Source organism: Anastrepha obliqua, chromosome 6 (genome assembly GCF_027943255.1).
Source record: "Anastrepha obliqua isolate idAnaObli1 chromosome 6, idAnaObli1_1.0, whole genome shotgun sequence".
NCBI lineage: Eukaryota > Metazoa > Arthropoda > Insecta > Diptera > Tephritidae > Anastrepha > Anastrepha obliqua.
The window spans coordinates 71366242-71386328 of NC_072897.1; the positions used below are offsets into that span (position 1 = coordinate 71366242).

The 20087-nt window shown below is 39.7% G+C and overlaps 1 protein-coding gene across 9 annotated transcripts in view; it reads left to right on the forward strand.

Moving 5' to 3' along the window:
• Positions 1 to 20087, forward strand: part of LOC129249790 (ceramide glucosyltransferase-like) — a 176015-nt gene that overhangs the window by 70318 nt on the left and 85610 nt on the right. For 5 of the 9 annotated variants that reach the window (XM_054889429.1, XM_054889423.1, XM_054889425.1 and 2 more), the window contains exons 2-5: positions 2763 to 2942; positions 16777 to 16918; positions 16984 to 17188; positions 17252 to 17364. In XM_054889429.1, coding sequence (XP_054745404.1) covers positions 2845 to 2942; positions 16777 to 16918; positions 16984 to 17188; positions 17252 to 17364 — 558 coding nt within the window. In that variant the 5' untranslated portion in view covers positions 2763 to 2844. The remainder of the gene's footprint in view (positions 1 to 2762; positions 2943 to 16776; positions 16919 to 16983; positions 17189 to 17251; positions 17365 to 20087) is intronic. The other 4 variants (XM_054889424.1, XM_054889426.1, XM_054889431.1 and 1 more) reach the window with 2 other exon arrangements.

The following is a 20087-nucleotide window of genomic DNA, read 5'->3' on the forward strand; positions in this document are numbered from 1 at the left end:
TGGGGTGAGTAAGCTCTGGTCCACCGTTAGGTCCCTGTCGAACCCGACGAAGCACAACTACAAAGTGGCCATCACCTTCAACGGTTGTACTTCGTCGGACCCGAAGAGATGCGCGAGCTATTTTAGCCGGCAATTTATATTGCATCCTCCGGCCGACAGATCCAAGCGTCGTTCTACCAGACGGCTGCACAAACTGACGAACGACAGTGCGCCACTTAATTTCTCCGGTGATGTGGTTCAGGGGGCCATCAACAAGTCGAAATCATCGAAAGCCATTGGCCCTGACGGATTAAACGCGCTGATGCTGAAGCATCTGGGACCCCTGGGAGTAGGATTCCTCACAAGGGTCTTCAATCTGTCCCTGGCCACTCATCATCCCTGACAAGCGGAAAACAGGGAGAGTGGTCCAACTACTGAAACCTGGGAAACCCGCCAACCAAGGAGAATCTTATCGTCCGATAACTCTCCTTTCCCCAGTAGTGAAGGCACTTGAAGCCCTCCTACTCCCACTCTTCACAAAACACCTGGTCCCAGCCCCACATCAGCACGGCTTCCGACGAGTGCATAGCACCACCACTGCACTCACCGCCTTAAACGCCCAAGCAAACCGCGGGCTTAACCAAAACCGCCCCTGCGAGAGGACTGTCCTAGTAGCGTTGCACCTGAAGAAGGCTTTCGACACAGTCAGCCATTCCACGCTACTAGATGATATTTATCAGTCGACAATCCCGCCAGGGCTGAAGAGGTGGTCCGCAAACTATCTGAGCGGTCGTCAGTCGTTAGTGACTTTTCGAGATCAAGCATCAAAGCAGAGGACATCAACTTTTATGTCTCGAAGCTCCCCCAACCACCAGCGAGAGTTTCCCTGATCTCATACGCTGACGACTGGACGATAATAGCGTCGGGCAATGACATCGATGGCCTGTTTTCTAAAGTGAACAACTACCTCACCGACCTTTCTCGCTTTTTCACTCCGAGGAATCTCCAACTTTCCCCCACTTAATCCACGGCGACCCTCTTCCCCACCTGGACAAAGGAGGTCAAACTGTCCCTTAAGGTAAAAGTCGATGACACACCAATACCGACAGTAAACAACCCCAAAATGTTGGGTGTAACCTTTGACAGTTTGCTCTCCTTCTCAGTGCACACAACCGTAATTGCCACTAAAGTCCAAAACCGCAACAAGGTCCTCAAATCGCTTGCCGGCAGCACTTGGGGCAAAGACAAAGAACTGTTGCTATCGACATTTAAGGCAATTGGTCGGCCGGTTCTAAACTATGCAGCGCCTGCCTGGTCGCCTGAAACTAGTTACACGCAGTGGACAAAGCTTCAGACATGTCAAAATACTGCCATTCGGACAGCGACCGGTTGTCTCCTGATGTCCCCGGTTCAACACCTACACACCGAGGCACAAATGCTCCCAGTAATGGAGCATAACAAACTGCTCAGCAAGCAGTTCCTGGTGGGATGTAATCGCAGGTTTCACCCCTGCAGACACCTACTTGAGCCTGAGCCACCTCCCAGGCACATCAGGAGGCATTTCCGCAACTACATGGACGAGATCCTGGACAAAACAGACAGACCACTCCAGGATCAGACAGTGTACAGACAGGCCATAAACGACATTCATCGGGAGACCCTTACCACCTTCTTAAGCTCCCGACCGCCGAATGCAGTTATCAGAGTCTAACCACCACCTATTGCAGACGAAGAGCTCCAGCTTCCCCGAGAGTCCCGCGTAACCTTTGCACAATTACGTTCTGGATACTGTAGCAGGTTAAACTCTTACTTATCCAGAATCGACGCCGACATACCAAACATATGTCCGGCATGTGAAGGCACCCCGTACGACACTAATCACCTTTTCACATGCCCCCTTAAACCCACTCATCTAACATCCCTCTCCCTCTGGACGCATCCCGTCGAAACAGCATGTTTCCTGTTCCTACCCCTAGACGAGCTAGACGAAGATGACAGGTGATATACCCGCCACTGGCGGGGCTACTATTACTGTTAACAAACAAACAAACAAAGGTGGTTGATGAATTGACTACATAGGTTTCAGCTCTTAACATATTATATAAAGAATCTTTACATGTATCCTCACAGCTCACTGCAGGCTGTGACTCGTCGCCAGAGACTCCAGCGTACCTCATCTTCAAATGAGGTACCATTTCAAGAGGAAGAAGAATATATTTCGATCTGGTGTCGTCATGAAAAATGCACATTCCACACATACATCAATTCAGTTCAATTCAATCTTAGATTTCTTAAGAAAAATAGGCGTGGATAAATTGTGCGATCTTTTGGTTGTTGTTGTAACAGCATAAACATTCTCTATTAATGTTTGGTGAATGCTGCTGGTGTGAAAGTCCTTGGGTGGATATAAATCCGGGTAATTTCGGCAAAGTCAAGCCGACTGGGAACGAGACTTTTTGGTTTAAGGCTTTACTTCTTTCATATTTTGCCTTTTTAAAATTTGTTTTGGTTTATTGCTATCAATTAATGTGCACTAAGATGTTCAGAATAGTAGGAGACAATAAAATTAAACATTTACATTTTCAGTGCTCACAAATACTGAACTGAAATATAAACCATTTTAAAATTAGCCAATATAAAAAAGACAAAATAAAACTGCTAGAAATCTGCGTAGAAACTCATATCAATCTTCTATATACGTATATATGTACATATATATATATATATATACATATTATGTTATATATATATATATATATTATGTTATATATATATATATATAGTTGGAAAATCAAAAACAGTTGAACAATTCATAAACCGGATGTACCATAAGCGATCGTCGTGGCCAAGGTTTTAAAAAACAACATGTCACGTTTGCCAAATTCGTTATATGGTTTCGCAATTGGTCTTCTTGTATTTTGGTGTGGCACTTGGTGTGTTCATCTGTTGGCCATTTGCTACGGGTAAGCATTATTATATAAAACATATGTATATGTATATTGTATATATATTTATGTCCATTATTTAGGGGTCTTCTTTAACTATAAGAAAATAAACTTTGATATTCTGTGTTGGCATATTCGTGTAGTTATGACTTCTGATCGAATTATTTCTTGATGAGCATTTTTAACATGTTCTCATTTGCGTAGAACCCTTCTTGACTTAATTCAGGTAGCACATAATATCGTGTGGCTAAGGTCAGCATAAGTGTGTGTGCACGGCAAAGTCCGAGAGGAGGACCGTGTTATAATTCCATTTTCATTCACCGCGTACAGATGTGTTTCGCCTTTTGTGTATTGTGCAAGTCTAATTCACCGCGAGTGGGAATAAAGTAATTTAACGCTTAACATATTTGCTTTGTTTCTTTTTTCAAGTGACTGTGTGAAAAAATGTATACCACTGGTTGTAGAAAAAAACATACATCGGGTTGAAACCCGCAAAAATTATTTTCTCAAAAATCTTAATTCAACACAAAGACGAATCTACTCAAAAAACGGGCAAAAGTACTCTGCGGAGGACAATATCCTTTTCAAGAAATTTGCAATAATCGAATTGCAAAGTGGCTGCCCTATGTCCTCGATAGTCTCACGAATTCCATCTTTGAGATCTTAAATCGACCATGGGCTGTTGGCGTAGACCTTCTCTTTCACGTGGCCCCAAAGAAAAAAGTCACAAGGTGTTAAATCGCAAGATCTCTATGGCCAAACTTTTCCCGCAAAATATCAATGGTTTCGTTGCTTGTGTGGCACGTAGCGCCGTCTTGTTGAAAATAAACGTTGTCCAGATCAATACCATCCGATTCCGGCCATAAAAAATCTCGATAGCGCAATCCATTCACCTGTTATTGGAAAACCCTTTAGTTTCCTTAGACGGCACACACCGGTTATTGAAATCAAAACTGCACAGACCGGTTATTGAAGCCTGAGACAATAGCAAGCCTGTGACATAATCTAACAAGCCTTCATCAGCAGCAAAACAAACAGAAACCAAGAACCACCCTACTTCACCAGTTACCCAACCTATAAATAACATTCGAAATCAAGAAAAAATAAAATACTAACAAACAAGCAAACTCAAATCAAAACCAAATAAGATTCAAAGAAAAATTTTAACTATCATTGTAGCATCACATCCAAAAACATCGGACGAAGTTAAACAAAGCTCATCAAGAATGACACCAATAAGCAATATAAGCCAAGAAGAAAATACCGTATACACACAAAGCAGTGACATAGAAATGTCACCTTCCAGACAACATTTCTTATCCCGAAATCGCTTTCTCACCTTACTATCCTCCTTCGGGAAATACTGTTCTCCGTAGACGTTACGTCTATGAAGACTCGCATGCGATACTTCCGAAAGTAACTTCTTAGTGTCGTAAGAGTGAAGTAAATATTGCTCCTAGAAGTTTTTCTCTTAATTTTTACCTTCGTTACTGTTATATTCGGCACTGTCTCAAAATTCTTTTCACACATCAGCAAAATAAAAGATCAAATAAATGAACATGACTATTTTCATGACGACAGCATCTACTACCGATTGTAACCTCCTGGGAATTGATAAAACTAGTTTTTTTCGAACCGCGGTTTGCTCAGGGCTAAATTCTGTCCCTCCATTGGGCAGGGAATTCACAGAGAATATGGAAGATTGTTTCCTTTTACTTCGATTCTTGACAACTTGGACAGTATATGTTGTGAGGGGTGCCCATTTTGGCTGCTTGTTCTCCGACAGACTAAAAGCCAGTCTCCAGGCGTCCCGTCGTTTCATCTTAATCAATGTTGATGATTGTTTGAGGCTGTAGATGAGCCATAACGTCCTGCTAATTTTGCGTTTCGTCTGGTTTCTCCACGTACAATCCACGTTTCGGAAGTATTTTAGGGAAATTGTATTCTTGACTACACCTAATGGTGTGAATACCGATTCTGCAAGAGCGTTATTCATGGCAGATCTCTCTCTTGCCAGTTCATCTGCTTTTTCGTTACCTTCAATGCTCCGATGTCCCGGGACCCATATTAAGGTAACTTTGTGGTTTTCACTCAAGGTGGTAAGGTTATTTCTACTTTGTTCCACCACTTTAGAGGGTGTTGTAGCTGAAGCCAGTGCCTAGATTGTAGCTTGGCTATCCGAAAGAATAGCTATATTGTCTTTAAAAGAGAAATCTGCTATTAGTAACCTACACGCTTACCTAATTGCAAGTACTTCCGCCTGGAAGACACTTCAGGCATTAGGGAGACCTATAGATTTTTCAATTTTTAGTCTATGAGAATACCAGCTCCAACACCACAATCCGTTTAAGAGTCAACTGTATAGACTGTAGTGTCGAAGTTGTGAAGTGAGAATCCTTTAGTCCATTCCTCCTTAAATGGAAAGAGAGTGGCAAAATTCCTATTGAATGTTACCGTCGGGACGATGTAGTCAGCCTCTCCGAGGTTAACTGAGTTTGTCGCAATAATAGATTGGCAAGACCGTAAGTTTTTTTTTCAGCGACCCACTTCATTTAACCTAAATGAACTCATGGTTGCCGTCTTCTTAATAAAGGGTTTTCCAATAACATTAATAAAAATGAAACGACACACGCTTAAACAACGCATTGAAATTATTAAAATTCACTATAAAAATGATGGCAATTTGGCAGAGACATTTTTGGGTCATCGTGAAGCACCTTAACGGACCGCAATACAGAAATTCGTGCAAAAATTTGAGCTGTTGGAACAAGTTAGTGATATGAACAATAAAACCCGAAATTCCATCGAAAAATAATCTTGAGTGATGAGGCCTTTTTCAACCTCGGTGGTTTCGTCAACAAGCAAAATTGTCGGATCTGGGGCTCAGAAAATCCAAGAGTTATTCTTGAAAAGTCTCTCTATCCTCAACGTGTGACGGTTTGGCGCGGTTTCTGGTCCGGCGAAGTCATGGACCTTACTTTTTCGATAAGGAAACTGGATCAACAGTTACAGTGAATGGATTGCGCTATCGAGAGATGATTAACGAGTTTTCATGGCCGGAATTGGATGGTATTGATCTGGACAACGTTTATTTTCAACAAGACAGTGCTACGTGCCACACAAGCAACGAAACCATTCTTTGAATATCAAAATAGTACCTCTTATTGGAAAACCCTTTATATAGGTCTATTGGAATAACGTGTGTCAGTGCATTGAGAGGCTCCCTAGGACATTATCTGATTGCACCCACCGTTATTGCACTGATCTTTGTATTCTGCCAAATAATTGGTATTGCAATCTCTCCCTAGAGCTCTCCTCCAAACATAATGTATATGTATATGTATATGTAAGTTAAGCTTGCCTAACGCTCTTTGGATGATCCCACTTATCGTATTAGGACACAGTCTTGACGCCATCAGCACCACATCATCAGCGTACGCCACTGTTTTTACCCCACCTCTATTAAGTTCTATTAAGATTTTGCTAATGACACATAACCAGAAGCGGAGAGAATACTCCCCCCTGTGGAGTACCCCTATGGACTAAGTTATGTTGATATTACCCATATTAGCTTTGATGATCCTGGTTTCTAGCATAGAGATGATCTAATTGCTGATCTAATTTTTTAGCCCCAAGGTACCTTAACGTCCTTTGGATAGCATCAGTGCTAACGTTATTAAATGCACCTTCTATCTCTGGAAAAGCTGCAATGGTATACTGTTTGTTTACTAGAGACTCCTCTATGTAGCGCTGTCTACGTATATTTGCCTTTGAGGTAAGCGTGTTGTCGAGTTGATATACTAGAGCTCACCAGAGAGCTTGTAATGTGTATGTCTAAAAGCCGTTCAAAAGTTTTTAAAAGGAAACGAAAAACTAATTGGCCTAAAATCCTTCGCTAATTCATGCCCTCTTCTACCTGCCTTTGGTATGAAGACGACTCTAACAAGTTTCTAGCTATTTGTGAAAATGATTTGATTGCCCATGCAACCTTCTGTTTCGTAACTATTACATCGTCAAGATGCTTTGGGTCATATCGGCTGAGGCGGATTCTCCCAACATCACTGTCATGAGCGCATCATCCCGGAAAATGGGTATTTATAAGAAGTTCTAGAGATTCTTCTGCAGTAGAAGTCTAAGTACCATCTGGCCTTTTGACCCAAGAAACCATTGAATGATCGTTGGACAAAATACGGCTAAGACTCGCAGAATCTCTGGTAAATTCAATAGAGGAACAGAAATCTTTCCGGCTCCCTTTCTTTGCGGCCCTGATTGTCTTCTTGTATTGTCTCCGACTTTATCTGCACAATTGCCAATTACCTGTTGAGTAGCTGAGATTAAATTTTCATCTCACTTCTTCCCTTAATTTTGAGAGCTCTTTGCTTCGCCAAAAAGGACAGGATTTTTTGTTATATTTAACTGAACACGACGTTTTGTAGGCCCTACTAAATGTCTTCTCCAATGTTATGACCCTACTCTCAATGTTTTCTGTGAGAGTGAATTTATTGATCTCGGAATCCTTCCTATCCTGTTTCCTACTACTTTTGTAAACCGTTTCCAAGCTCCAAGATCCAGCTATGGTCCGGAAAGACTTTCTGCTTGAAAACCTCCAATTTACCATCACCTTCCCCCTTAGGAGGACATCGGTAAGAAAAACGACAGCTGCTTTCAATTGTCACCACATCTGTGATAACATACGCAGCGCCGATCTGGGCAAATGCGAAAAAATCGCGTATGAAAAAAATATGATCCACACATAGACTAAACGCGCTTAGATGCGCTTATCGCATTGCTTCAGATGATTTCATATCGAGGAAAATCCCTATACCATATATCTCTCGGTCAAAGAGCTGCAGAAGCTGTATAATCTAGCGCGAGAAATACCGCTCGGTGTTATTAAAGAAGAAGAAAGCCATCAAAGACTGGCAGCAATGCTGGGACCTTTCAAAAAATGGTAGTTGGACACACAAACTGACATAAGGTGAAGTAACGAAATGGTATCGAAGGAAGCATGGGAAAGTTGTCTTCTATGCGACGCAACTGCTGAGCGGTCACGGATGTTTTAAAGAGTACCGAAATAGCATAGCATAGATCATATCGCAGTTAATTTCCTCTGCCAATTCACAACTGGTTTGGCGATCGTTCTCCTTCAAAAGTGATTTCAGACGTTCTTAATCGGATCCAGAAGGCCTTCCGCTGCGGTACGAGTCATCGACGTCAAAGTCGCCATGTTTGAACGTTGCAAACCATTTCCGAGCTGTAGACTTGCCTATGACAACTTCTCCATGCACGTCGCAAATGTCCCGGGCTGCTTCAGCAGCTTTCTGACCCTGAGGAAAAGCAAAGGGGCAGGTGTCGAAAACGTTGATTTTTGGCTCCTGGTTATTCCATTTCTAAGCCGCAAAACAAATAAAAAATACATCTAACATAGTTTTGTAAAGCAGAAAAAGTTCTATCGAATGAATACTTTGCCAAACGGTAAACAAATAGTTGTAAAATAAAAGAAAATAAAAAAATGCTATAAACTTATTCCCCAACCCAATATATATAAGACTCGTTCTAGCGTTTTAAGGAGGATGCAGGTAAGACTAATCGGTCGAAAATCCTTCGCTACTTCGTGTTTTTTCTTATCCGCCTTAGGTATGAAGACTACCTGAACTCTTCTCCAGCTCTCGGAGTTAAAAAACTGCTTAAATTAACTACTCTTTCAAGAAAAAAAAATTCCCATGGTAGTTGGTTCTACATCACCGGGTACGACTCGGATTTACATATATCCGGCCATAGACGGTCCCATCGACCGCAGTCCCCGTACCTGAGTGAGGAATGCTTATGCTAGAATAACAATAACAACAAGGGTTAAAAAACATGCACATAACGAATATCTACAAAGAAAGTAAAGTTGGATTCACACCGCTGCTATTCGATGATATACCCTTTACAGATACAGATCACAAGCCAATTACTGGAGACTTTAACATCCAGCACACCTTGTTGGGATCCCAATACAAATTTTGCAGTGGACGTAAATGAGGAGAACTTCCACATGATTGGCAACTAGCAATATTAAGCAATGGGTCACCGAGACTTCCAAATACAAGAAATAAGATTTAATAGCAGGACTTACATAGAAGTGCTTAATATCAATTACCAACGACAATTTCCTATTCTCATACAAAGGGGGATCTCAAATATACCAAAAAATTCGTAAAAGAGTTCAAAGAACACAAAGCCACTTGCGAACTCTACTCGTACAAAAACAAAACAGGGTTGTTTCAAAGACTTTTATGAAATCGCTTAATATGAACCGCGAAGCTGCACAAATTGAAAGCATTATAGGAGAAGCGGTCACTGAATCGATGCGAACAAGCAAACAGTGCCCAAAGAGCAGCTTCTTGAAAAAAGTAAAAGAAAGAAAAATTTCCAGAAAGTTGAATTATAAAGGGTGTATGCACAATAAGGAGAGTGTGCTCGCAGGCGAAACACCTGGAAGCGATTCATTAGCTCACTTAATCCTAATATAGACACAAAAGGCTTGTAGAAAAAGTGATAACAATGAAAACACCGAAACTATTAAGAAAAGACAAACAAACATTGACAAAATTCCAGGGAGTAACAGTATAACTAACTGCATATCAAAATAAGTAACGAATACTGAACTAAAAACACTCAAAAATTTGTCTAAGGGCTACACCGGTTGATGACGATAAGTAAGGTTAGTTAACTGGGCGACAGCCCTTGGTCATGCCGGTACTTAGACCCTCGTGTTATGAGAATGCACTCTCAACTAACACCCCTAAATCATTTTTACAACGAGTCTCTCATGTTTTTTGCTAAGGAGCACAGTAAGATGCTCAGTAAGAAGTTCTGGCTGTGTTGTTACCGAAAAATTCACCACTGCAGGCACTTGCTAGAGCCTGAGCCACCTCCCAGGCGACTCAAAAGACATCTCTTGGACTACACCGACGACCTTCCTAAACTCTCGACCCCCGAATGCCGTTATCGGTATTATCGGGTGGTAGCATTGCAAACGAAGAGCTTCAACTGCCTCATAACACCCGCCTAATTTTGGCTCAATTATGTTCTGGATATTGTAGGTTTGACCCCGACATACTCAATATATGTCCGACATGTGAAAGCACACCGCACGATACCACCCACCTATCCGCAAGGCTTCTTAAACCCATTCCCCTAATACCTGCTTTGGACCCAACCCCTCAAAACAGCATGCTTCTTGTGCCTAGCGTTTGATGAGATAGACGATGATGGCCGGTGACTATACCGCACTGGCAGGGCTTGATGAACTGCCTACAATGACGACAACAACAAAAATCTATTACTTCCACGCGCCTGACGGGGCTTAGTTAGCTACTACAAAGACAACATTTCATTCGTCAAAATTTGTAAAATTCTAAAAAACAGGAATATATGTACATGTCAAGAAGTATCCCATCCTAGCGTCAATACCTAAACCTGGGAAAAATTAAAATAGAGCAAATAGTATCGTCCCCTATATCTTTACCGGTTTTGTCGACACTTATGGTTAATGGTTAATGGTTGTAAAGGGTTAAGGTGTGGCCCTTTAGCACTGCGACCATATTGATCTATTGTGCACCCTATGCTGTCTATTGACTGTTAAGTATGCTTATGAATTGTACCAGCTCCTTCTGAGGAAGTGATTGAAGGTCTTCATCTGTAAGCATGAACTTGTTTAAAAATCTTTTCCTTCTATGCGTCAACCCCGGACATTCGATAATGAGATGTTCTATAGACTTCTCACCTTCGCAGCAGAATCTGCAGGTGCTGGTGTTAGTTATGCCTAATTTATGTAAGTGTTTGTTGCAGGTGAAGTGACCCGTGAGGGCGCCTGTGAGAGTGCGAATGCTCTTTTTGTTTAACGTGAGGGCCATGTTAGCTCTTTTAGCGTTGAAACTTAGGAACTTTTTGGAGTGTCTAAGACCGTCTACATTGTTCCAATGCTGATTTAATAGATTTCGGCCCAGTATTTTACTTTTTGTTTTAGGTTGTTTTTGTTGAATCCGAACATAGGACTAGGTCCGATGAAGTTTTCATCTGCCCCTTTTTTGGCTTGAAAGTCTGCCTTTTCGTTGCCGTCATATCCCTCATGTCCCGGTACCCAAATTAATGAAACATTGTTTTTGGATGCCAGATTATTGAGTGCCTTGTGGCATTCTAAGAGGGTTTTTGAGTTGTAGGTATAGCTATCTAAAGCTTTTAGAACTGATTGGCTGTCCGAGAGTATTTTGATCATTACTCTCTTGTGGTTTCTACGTTGCATGATCTTTACTGCTTCCATTATTGCGTATAGTTCCGCTTGGAAGATAGTGGTGTCCCTGGTGAGAGTGTATGATTTGTGGATTCTGGGCTCCACTACTCCTGCTCCTACACCATAAGGTGTTTTTGATCCATCAGTGTACCATTTTTGTGAATCATCATTCATCCATTTCGGGTTTGTTTTCCACTCGATCCTCTCAGGAAAGGTAACTGTGTATCCTTTTGTGAAACAGAGGGTTGGGTCAATGTGGTCTGAAACTTGAGCCATGCTTATGGTGTTTTTGATTTTATTTAGGATATTTAGGTGACCGGTGAGGTTGCCCAATTTGAAATTTTCTTTCATGTGTAGCATGAGTGCTTGCGTAGCTGCTTCCTCTTGGATTGCTATATGAAGTGGTGGGAGATTAAGGAGTGCTTCCATGCCAGCTGTTGGGGTAGTTCTCATAGGCCTTGTGATGCATAGGCAAGCAAGCCTTTGTACTTTTCCCAGTTTGGTTATCGCTGTTTGTTGGATAGATTTGCTCCACCATACTAGTGCCCCATACAGTATGATTGGTCTAACCATTTGGGTGTATATCCAGAGGGCCATACTAGGGCTGAGGCCCCAGGATCTCCCTAGTAATTGTTTGGTTGTCCACAAGGATTTCGTGGCTTTTTTTGTTATATTATTTATATGTGATTCCCAAGTGAGTTTTTTATCTAAGGTTAAACCTAGATATTTGACCTCTTCCTTTAGTTCTATCACTGTTTCATTTATTTTCAATGCAGGAAACTCTAACTTTCTTTTTCTTGTGAAGGGGATTATTGTGGTTTTGTTAGGGTTGATCGACAGCCCCTCCTTTTGCACCATTCCCATGTTGCACTCAAGGCATTTTGCATTAAGTCTGTTAGTGTCCTTTCATGGTTGCCTTTTATTATAACAGATATGTCATCTGCATAACCAATGGTTATAGATCCCTTATTGTTTAGGTGCTGCACCAAGTCATCAACTAGTAGGGACCATAGCAGTGGAGAAAGAACTCCTCCTTGCGGACATCCCTTTACTGTTGTGACATTAAATTCAGCTTGGCCTAACGAGGCTTTAATAATCCTCTGATTAAGCATTTGGCTTATCCAGTGTGTTAATATTGGGTTTACACCTCTTTTTTCGAGTGCTGTTTCCATGGATTTGTAATTTGCGTTGTCGAAGGCTCCCTCTATGTCCATAAAGGAACATAGGGCTATTTCTTTTTGAGTTAGGGCCTTTTCTATATTGACAACGAGTGTGTGCAGTGCTGTGACTGTGGATTTCACTTTTCGGTAAGCAAATTGCAGCTTATGAAGGGGTTTTTTGAAGATTACTTCTTCTCTTAGATGGTATTCGAGTAGTTTTTCCATTGTCTTTAACATGAACGACGATAGACTGATTGGTCTGTAAGATTTTGGAGAATCAGGGGGTTTGTTACCTTTCTTAGGAATAAATATTACCTTCACTTTCCTCCATATCTTTGAAATTCCAGCCGAGAGGCCCAATTTTCGACCACTTTTTGCAGCAATTAGGGCCGTGTGTCAGCAATAACGCGCCGAATATTCTCTTCCAAGACGTCAATCGTCTCGGGCTTATCTGCGTAGACAAGCGACTGCACATAGCCCCACAAGAAATAGTCCAGCGGTGTTATATCGCACGATCTTGGAGGCCACGCCACAGGTCCACGGCGCGAGATAATGCGGTCACCAAAAGTTTCCTTCAATAAATCGATTGTTGCGTTGGCTGTATGGCATGTAGCGCCGTCTTGTTGGAACCAAAGGTCGTCCACATCAACATCGTTCAATTCAGGCATTAATCATGGCTCTATAGCGCTCTCCATTGATTGTAACATTATGGCCGGCTTCATTTTGAAAAAAAAAAATGGACCAATGATTCCCTCTGCCCATAGAGCACACCAAACAGTGACTTTTTGAGGATGTAACGGCGTCTCAGCAATGGCTTGTGGATTATGTTCACTCCAAATGCGACAATTTTGCTTATTGACATACCCATTCAACCAAAAGTGAGCTTCATCGCTGAACAAAATTTTCTTGTGATGCGTCGCGCGAACCGAACCATTATTTTCGTAATAAATTTGCACGATTTGCAAACGTTGTTCAGGTGTAAGTCTATTCATTATGAAATGGCAAACCAAACTGAGCATAAATCAAGTGACAGCTGTCAAAAAGACCATCTACGAAAAAAGTAGTGCCAACTTGAAAACCTAACCTCTAAAAAAACATAAAACATTCAGCATACCTCCATACCAAATCACGGAGCACAGTCAATTTGCCATCTCCTGGAAAATCAGATCACAGAAGGAGCACAGTGAAAATTTATGGTTTCTTGTCAGACACCCACACTATTGGCAACAGGATACGGCAAGGTTTCCCTTTTCAATGTTTATATTGTAGAAAAAAACCTCTCCAGAATATTAACCAATCGACCCGATATACATTACATAGGTGTATTTTCGAATAACATCTTTGCCCAGCCTCTGGTACAAGAGAGGAAGTGAGCAGAAGTTCGCATATTCTCGATGCAAACATACACGAGTGGGGCAGTCGTTCCTGAGGTTATAATAGAAGATCTTGACCTCTGAGACGAACTACAACAACAACCAAAACGACAAAATTGCAACTTCGCCAGTATGGCAACCAAAAATGCTGACATCGGTGTTAAAACAATGCGAATATTGGGAGTTACCTTCACAAGAAATCTACGATCGAATGAACAAACAAAATACAAATTTGCATCAATCTAAGTTAAGTTCACAACTTACATAGGGTAATATGCACTAAGCAAAAGGAGCCGCTCTTTTTATATGTCGCTCATTCAAGGAAGGAATTGATCGGCACAGAATATTACGGAACGGCATCGGGACTTATAACACCTACGCAATTTAAAGATTTGGAGATCTTGCTGCAGGGCGGTGCAGCAAATTTGGTAGCCAAATCAATTATAACATACACTCTCGCACTACACAATACCTTCTGCACTTAAATACATATACATACATATGCCTACAAAAGAACCAACCAAAACAACATGAACACTTATTGGTTATTGCTACAACAACAACATGAACACTTCAAGCATTAAAGAAATTTTGATTCATCCATCAAATATAAATACCCCAAAACCAGTAAAACCTAACAAAAAATAATACTAAAATAAAAATAAAAAAATTCCAGCTGGTTATTTCACTGATAGGTATTTCTTAAATAGTGCATCGACTTACGCAGTAATAGAGCAGCAATTCAATTCCTCCACACAAACAAAATAAGACAGTTGCTTCAACCACTAAGTGAAATGGTTGAAGTACTACACTAGCACTCCCCAAGTAGAACTAAAGCGCCGTTTTGATACCATTATTAGACTTACAACAGGAAGATATCTACAGCCAATCAGAGCTGTTGGCACATTGGCCCAGGTTTCGAAGAAAGGAGCACCCAGTGACCTTAATCGACTAGTTGCTAAACCCGAACGTTTACAGAGAAAGCGCTCAACAGTCTCCTTCTCTGAAACTTCCCCATAGCTGCTGCAATGTTGGTTAAATGGTAAAACTTGCTTTTCCACGTGTATGCCGATCGTCCAAAAACCTTATTGAATAGAGACCAGTCGGTTCTTTTTGAGCTTTTGTGGAGAGATATGTTTTCCCGTGCGAAATTGATTTCGAAAAGGATCAATCTGTGATCCGAAAACGAATTTCTCTGAGAAACCTTCCAACTATTAACCCTAATGGTAGGCGAATTAGTCGAGAGATTGATATCAAGAACCTCCTGCCAACCATTTGGTTAATCTGAGCTGCCCTTAACATTACTTTGTAAACGCCTGCTCACCTAAGCATGCTCCATGACCTCCCTAGTGTCGGAGGATTTCATGGAACTCTTGGCTTCAGGCACCGCGCCCATCGCAGGCGGCCGTAGTTCATCGGTGGCCACCCGGAGTACCAGACGTTATCTTAGCCGGAATGAATTTGGCTCTCAGCTAGCGCGCTTTGAGCAACGACCCAGAGGTCGCCGGAGAAGAGGATTGCACGTAGCTGTAGCCGTGCAGTAAAGTGCTATGATGAGCATTCGACGTGCTGGGTCCGACCACTGTGTCCTGGCTGGAAGCCTTACTCTCAGTTTTTGTTGTTCCCTTTTTGTTTTGTTTTCCATATCTAATTTTGGTCCCATGAGTATGCACGGAAGGAAATAGTCCACCGCGGCAGCATACCGTGGTAAGGCACTTGCTGTAACCGGCCTTGCCTGAAAATCGGAGAGGGCCGTTATTTACGCACTTCCAGTCAAGCAGCTCTTGGCACGGGTTCCTCAACACCTTAGCTAAAAGTGCTGTCATGGTTATAACGCCTTATCTTGGTGAATAGGGCCCTGCTTGGGTTGGGCTTCCAAAGAATATACACGCAATCAGATGGAGTCTCTGTTATATGACAGTCACTTCAACCACTACACACCGTTAGTTTTGTATTAGTATAGTCAAATCATTAAATAGATAGAGAATCACACTTTATACATATAACGACCCTAGGATATCTTGCCATGTAAGGTGGCGAACTGGAAAACGATGTTGCTAAGGAAGCTATCCAAATGCCACTTATAATGGAAGGAACGTAAAAAATTTATAAAAATAAATAAATGTATCTGACGTCGGTTCTTAGAAATTAAAAATCAATAAAAATTTCAATGTTGCGGACAATAATCTTAAAATACACACAAATTCTTTATTACTGTTATATATCGAGTATTTTTAATATTGGGTAGATAATAGCAAATATTTTTTGTAAAAAATTGAAGCTTGAAAAAACTACATACCTACTTCAAGAGGAGGTTATGCTGTTAATTAGCTGGGGTTGGAAAGGTGTTGTGCTTTCTGTGCTTTTCTATCAACAATTAATAGAACTGCTGCATCTAGAACAAAACTGCCAGTATTGGCAATAAGAAAAGCTATTATGTTCTCCGCATATAACGCAAGGATAATTCCATCTTTGGTAATTTGTTGAAAATATTTAAACTCTGTTGGGAATTGATGTGACGCTTCCCTCATAGTCTTGACCTTTCATCATAAGATTACCATTTTACCTGAAGCTTGCAAAACTCTCTGATAACTTTAAATAACAATTCTTTAAAAATTTCTTAAGGAAAATATCAGAAATAATCGCTTTAGCGAAAAATTGACCAAAGGTCATAGCACAAAAAAAAACATATGTTTGGCCAACATCATGACGTACACCAAATTTCACAAACTCGAAATTGTTTGACTGTCAAGAAGAAAGAAATTTTCCTGAAGAGATTTGACATTGCCCAACGAGGGCCGACCGCTGTTAGAAAAACTTGATGTTCCATATCCACAGTTTTATTGAACCAGGAACTAACCGAATGGTAATCATGGAAAGATTAAGCTACGGTATCCACTAATCCACATTTGAGTGACCGGATAAATTACCACAATATAGAAGAAGGCATATATAAGTAATATAATATATATTATTAATCCCTCATTTAGTTACCTTACTTAAAAACTTATTAAATATTACTCTCTTTTTTTTTTTAGGAAATTTAAGCTTCACAAGAAATTGTGCAAATTTCCCAATGAAGTTCCGCTGCCTGCAGTATCTATATTAAAACCACTCATGGGCATCGACCCAAATTTGGAACATAACCTCGAAACATTTTTTGAAATGGATTACCCAGTGGTATGTTTCAATTGATGTATGTGTGCACTTCATATAGTTATGCTGTAATATGTTGTTTGTTTTAGTATGAGTTATTATTTTGTATAGAAGATAGCGTAGATCCAGCTATTAACATTGTACAAAGCTTAATGACGAAATATCCTCAAGTGGACGCTTCTTTGTATATGGGTGGCACAAACGTCGGCGTCAATCCAAAAATTAATAACATGCAGCCTGGTTACGTGGCTGCTAAGTATGAACTGATCATGATATCAGATAGTGGCATTAAAAGTAATATACCTGTAATATCCAAAAACAGTTCAACGATTTAATTTGGTTTTATTTTTGTTCCAGTGAAGACTGATACGCTTCTTGATATGGTAAATAACATGACAGACAAATATGCGCTCGTACATCAAATGCCGTTTACATGTGACCGTGAGGGCTTTGCTGCTACTTTTGAAAAGGTAAAAAAACTTTAACCTAATTAACTGTTCTTTAACCGGATCCCATGAGGAAGATAAAATGTTAAAAATTTATTACATGTTCTAAAGCCATATTCTAATATGTTGCAGTCTTGAAGAAACGTGACAATGGAATGCGTTGGGAATATAATCAGGACTTGTAGCTTTGTTTTAGTTTTAGTTACGTTGATTTCGGAGAGTGACTACCATTCGGCCTAGTGATTTGTTGTTTTTTTCGGTGCAGCATCATAAAAATTTCCCATAAATGTTTAGGGAATACTGCTAGAGTGAAAGTCGAACATAAATCCGTGTCATTCCGATAACGTGGATCCACCTATCATTAGAACGGTAGTTTTTGTAAGAGCATGAAGTAGTTCCTATAGATCTTGAAGAATTAATCTCTGGAGCAGAAATAATCTAGGCAAAACTTTCCTTTACTACCACGATATATTTGAATGGGGGGTAGAGGGGGAGGGGGCGTGGCACCCCCCACCACGCCCATTAGAAAGAGCAAGGTCACACCATTATAACTGTGAAAGTCCCAACCTCCTAGTGTCCCTATAGAACCCCCAGGAGAAGTTTAAAAATTAGGTTTTTTCCGACCGCATTTGCAGTTTGTACTGAAATACAGTTGAAGAGAAGAGTATACAGCAGTCGTCAACCCAGCAAGCATTTAACTTATGTTTTATATTTCATAGCACTTATGAAAACGTTGTTTTATCGTAAAAGTTATGAGTGCTGATGGCGAAAATTTAGGTCAAAAATTGTCCGATTTTGCATTATTTCTCTATTTATAAAATTTTTTTTTTGTAAAAATATTTGTTTTTGTAATATACATGTATATTTGAAATCAAAAAAGCGGCGGAGGCGAAAATTTGGACTAAAAATCGCGCGATTTTTATTCCAAATTTTCAGTATTTGTAAAAATATTTGTTTTTGTAATATATATGTATATTTGAAATCAAAAAAGCGCCGCAGGCGAAAATTTGGACTAAAAATCGCGGGATTTTTATTCCAAATTTTCAGTATTTGTAAAAATATTTGTGTTTGTAATATTATGTATATTTGAAACTAAGAAAGCGCCGCTGGCTAAAATTTGGACTGAAAATCGCGCGATTTTTATTCCAAATTTTCAGTATTTGTAAAAATATTTGTTTTTGTAATATATGTTGTATGTATATTTGAAATCAAAAAAGCGCCGCAGGCGAAAATTTGGAATAAAAATCGCGCGATTTGTATTTGTATTTGTAAAAATATTTGTTTTTGTTATATATGTATATGTATATTTGAAATCAAAAAAGCGCCCCTATAAATAATAAAAATAATGATAAAAGAATTGTTCCCTTTTGGTTGACTGGGTTTTTCTTATTTCGCTTTGTTCTTCTCTCTCTCATCGTTCGTTTGACAGTTCGGTCCTCAAATTTATTCTGCACGGTATTACAAACGGTTAGAAGAGCATTTGTAATAATAGAATTTTAATAGAATTTGGACTATTATTTAGTAATAATAGCTTTAAATCGAATCTAAATGTAATAAAGAATGTTTATAAGTGATTTTGTTACTTTTCTGTGTTTGTATTTAAGTGAAATAAGCGTCTGTAATAGGGCATTTTTTCAAGCTTATGCAAAAAAGATGCATTTTTAACGTTAAATATTGCTATTAATTCTTAATTTTAATTTATAAAAAGTAATATAAATCAAAAGGCTGATATAGGGACTACATTTGCGTGTTATAATTTTTAAATTCGGTCCACGCACTTAGACATTATAAGCAAATATATAGTGGTAGAAAAGGAAAACACAGCCATAATCTAGAATGTCAGGCTTAATCCGCGTTCTTCGTATTGTCTGATTCAAATTAAGCCATTTCAAAACATCCGTATTATCTTTGAGTGTTTTATTGAAAATGTCGTGATTGTGGTGTTTAAGAGCCAATGAATGCAATGGCTGCAGTGCGGAAGCAGTAATGATATGTAGTTTCACTTAGCTACTGAGACCGCACAATCCAGACGTTTATCCATCGAACTAATTGCACTACGACTTGAAATTTATTCACACCATTCCATAAAGTTAGGAGCTTCGAAGATATCCTAACGTTTGAAAATAGTGATCGAAACGAAAATTTTGAACGAATCCGCTTGGAAAACTAATCACATAGTCCAAAATTATCGATTGTAATGATTGTCGATATTCATATAATGATAAAAACCATAATCTTTCGAAATGTGCTATCCTTAAGCTGAAACCACCTTTTATAATACGTTCACATATAAGTAGATGATCTACTTTTTCGCGCTTAACTCAAAATCTGTAATTAAAAAGCGCGATTTCCCACACAAAATTTCTCTCCCAAAATCTAAGATTATAAAATAATCCTAGATAATAACGATACTTTTCGACATACACCCCTGTGTTTTCTGTAAGGAGAAATATCAAAATAAAAACTAAATAAAATGGATGCCGGCAAAGAAAAAAGGTTTGTAGAATAATTCCAAAAAAATGTTTCTTAAATATTATTAATTATAATTATGGATTCATTTTACAGAAAAATGCGTGCGTCCAAAAACGTTTTGTCTTCTTATTACTTATTATAAAATGTAATATCGAATTTCCCATGGGTATTGCTGCCATAATTTTTTGCAACCTCAATAAATGTCGAATACGGATTTCGTCCAACTGTTTATTATTAGCAGCCAATTGCGCAATTAAATTAGCTATTCCTTCTCC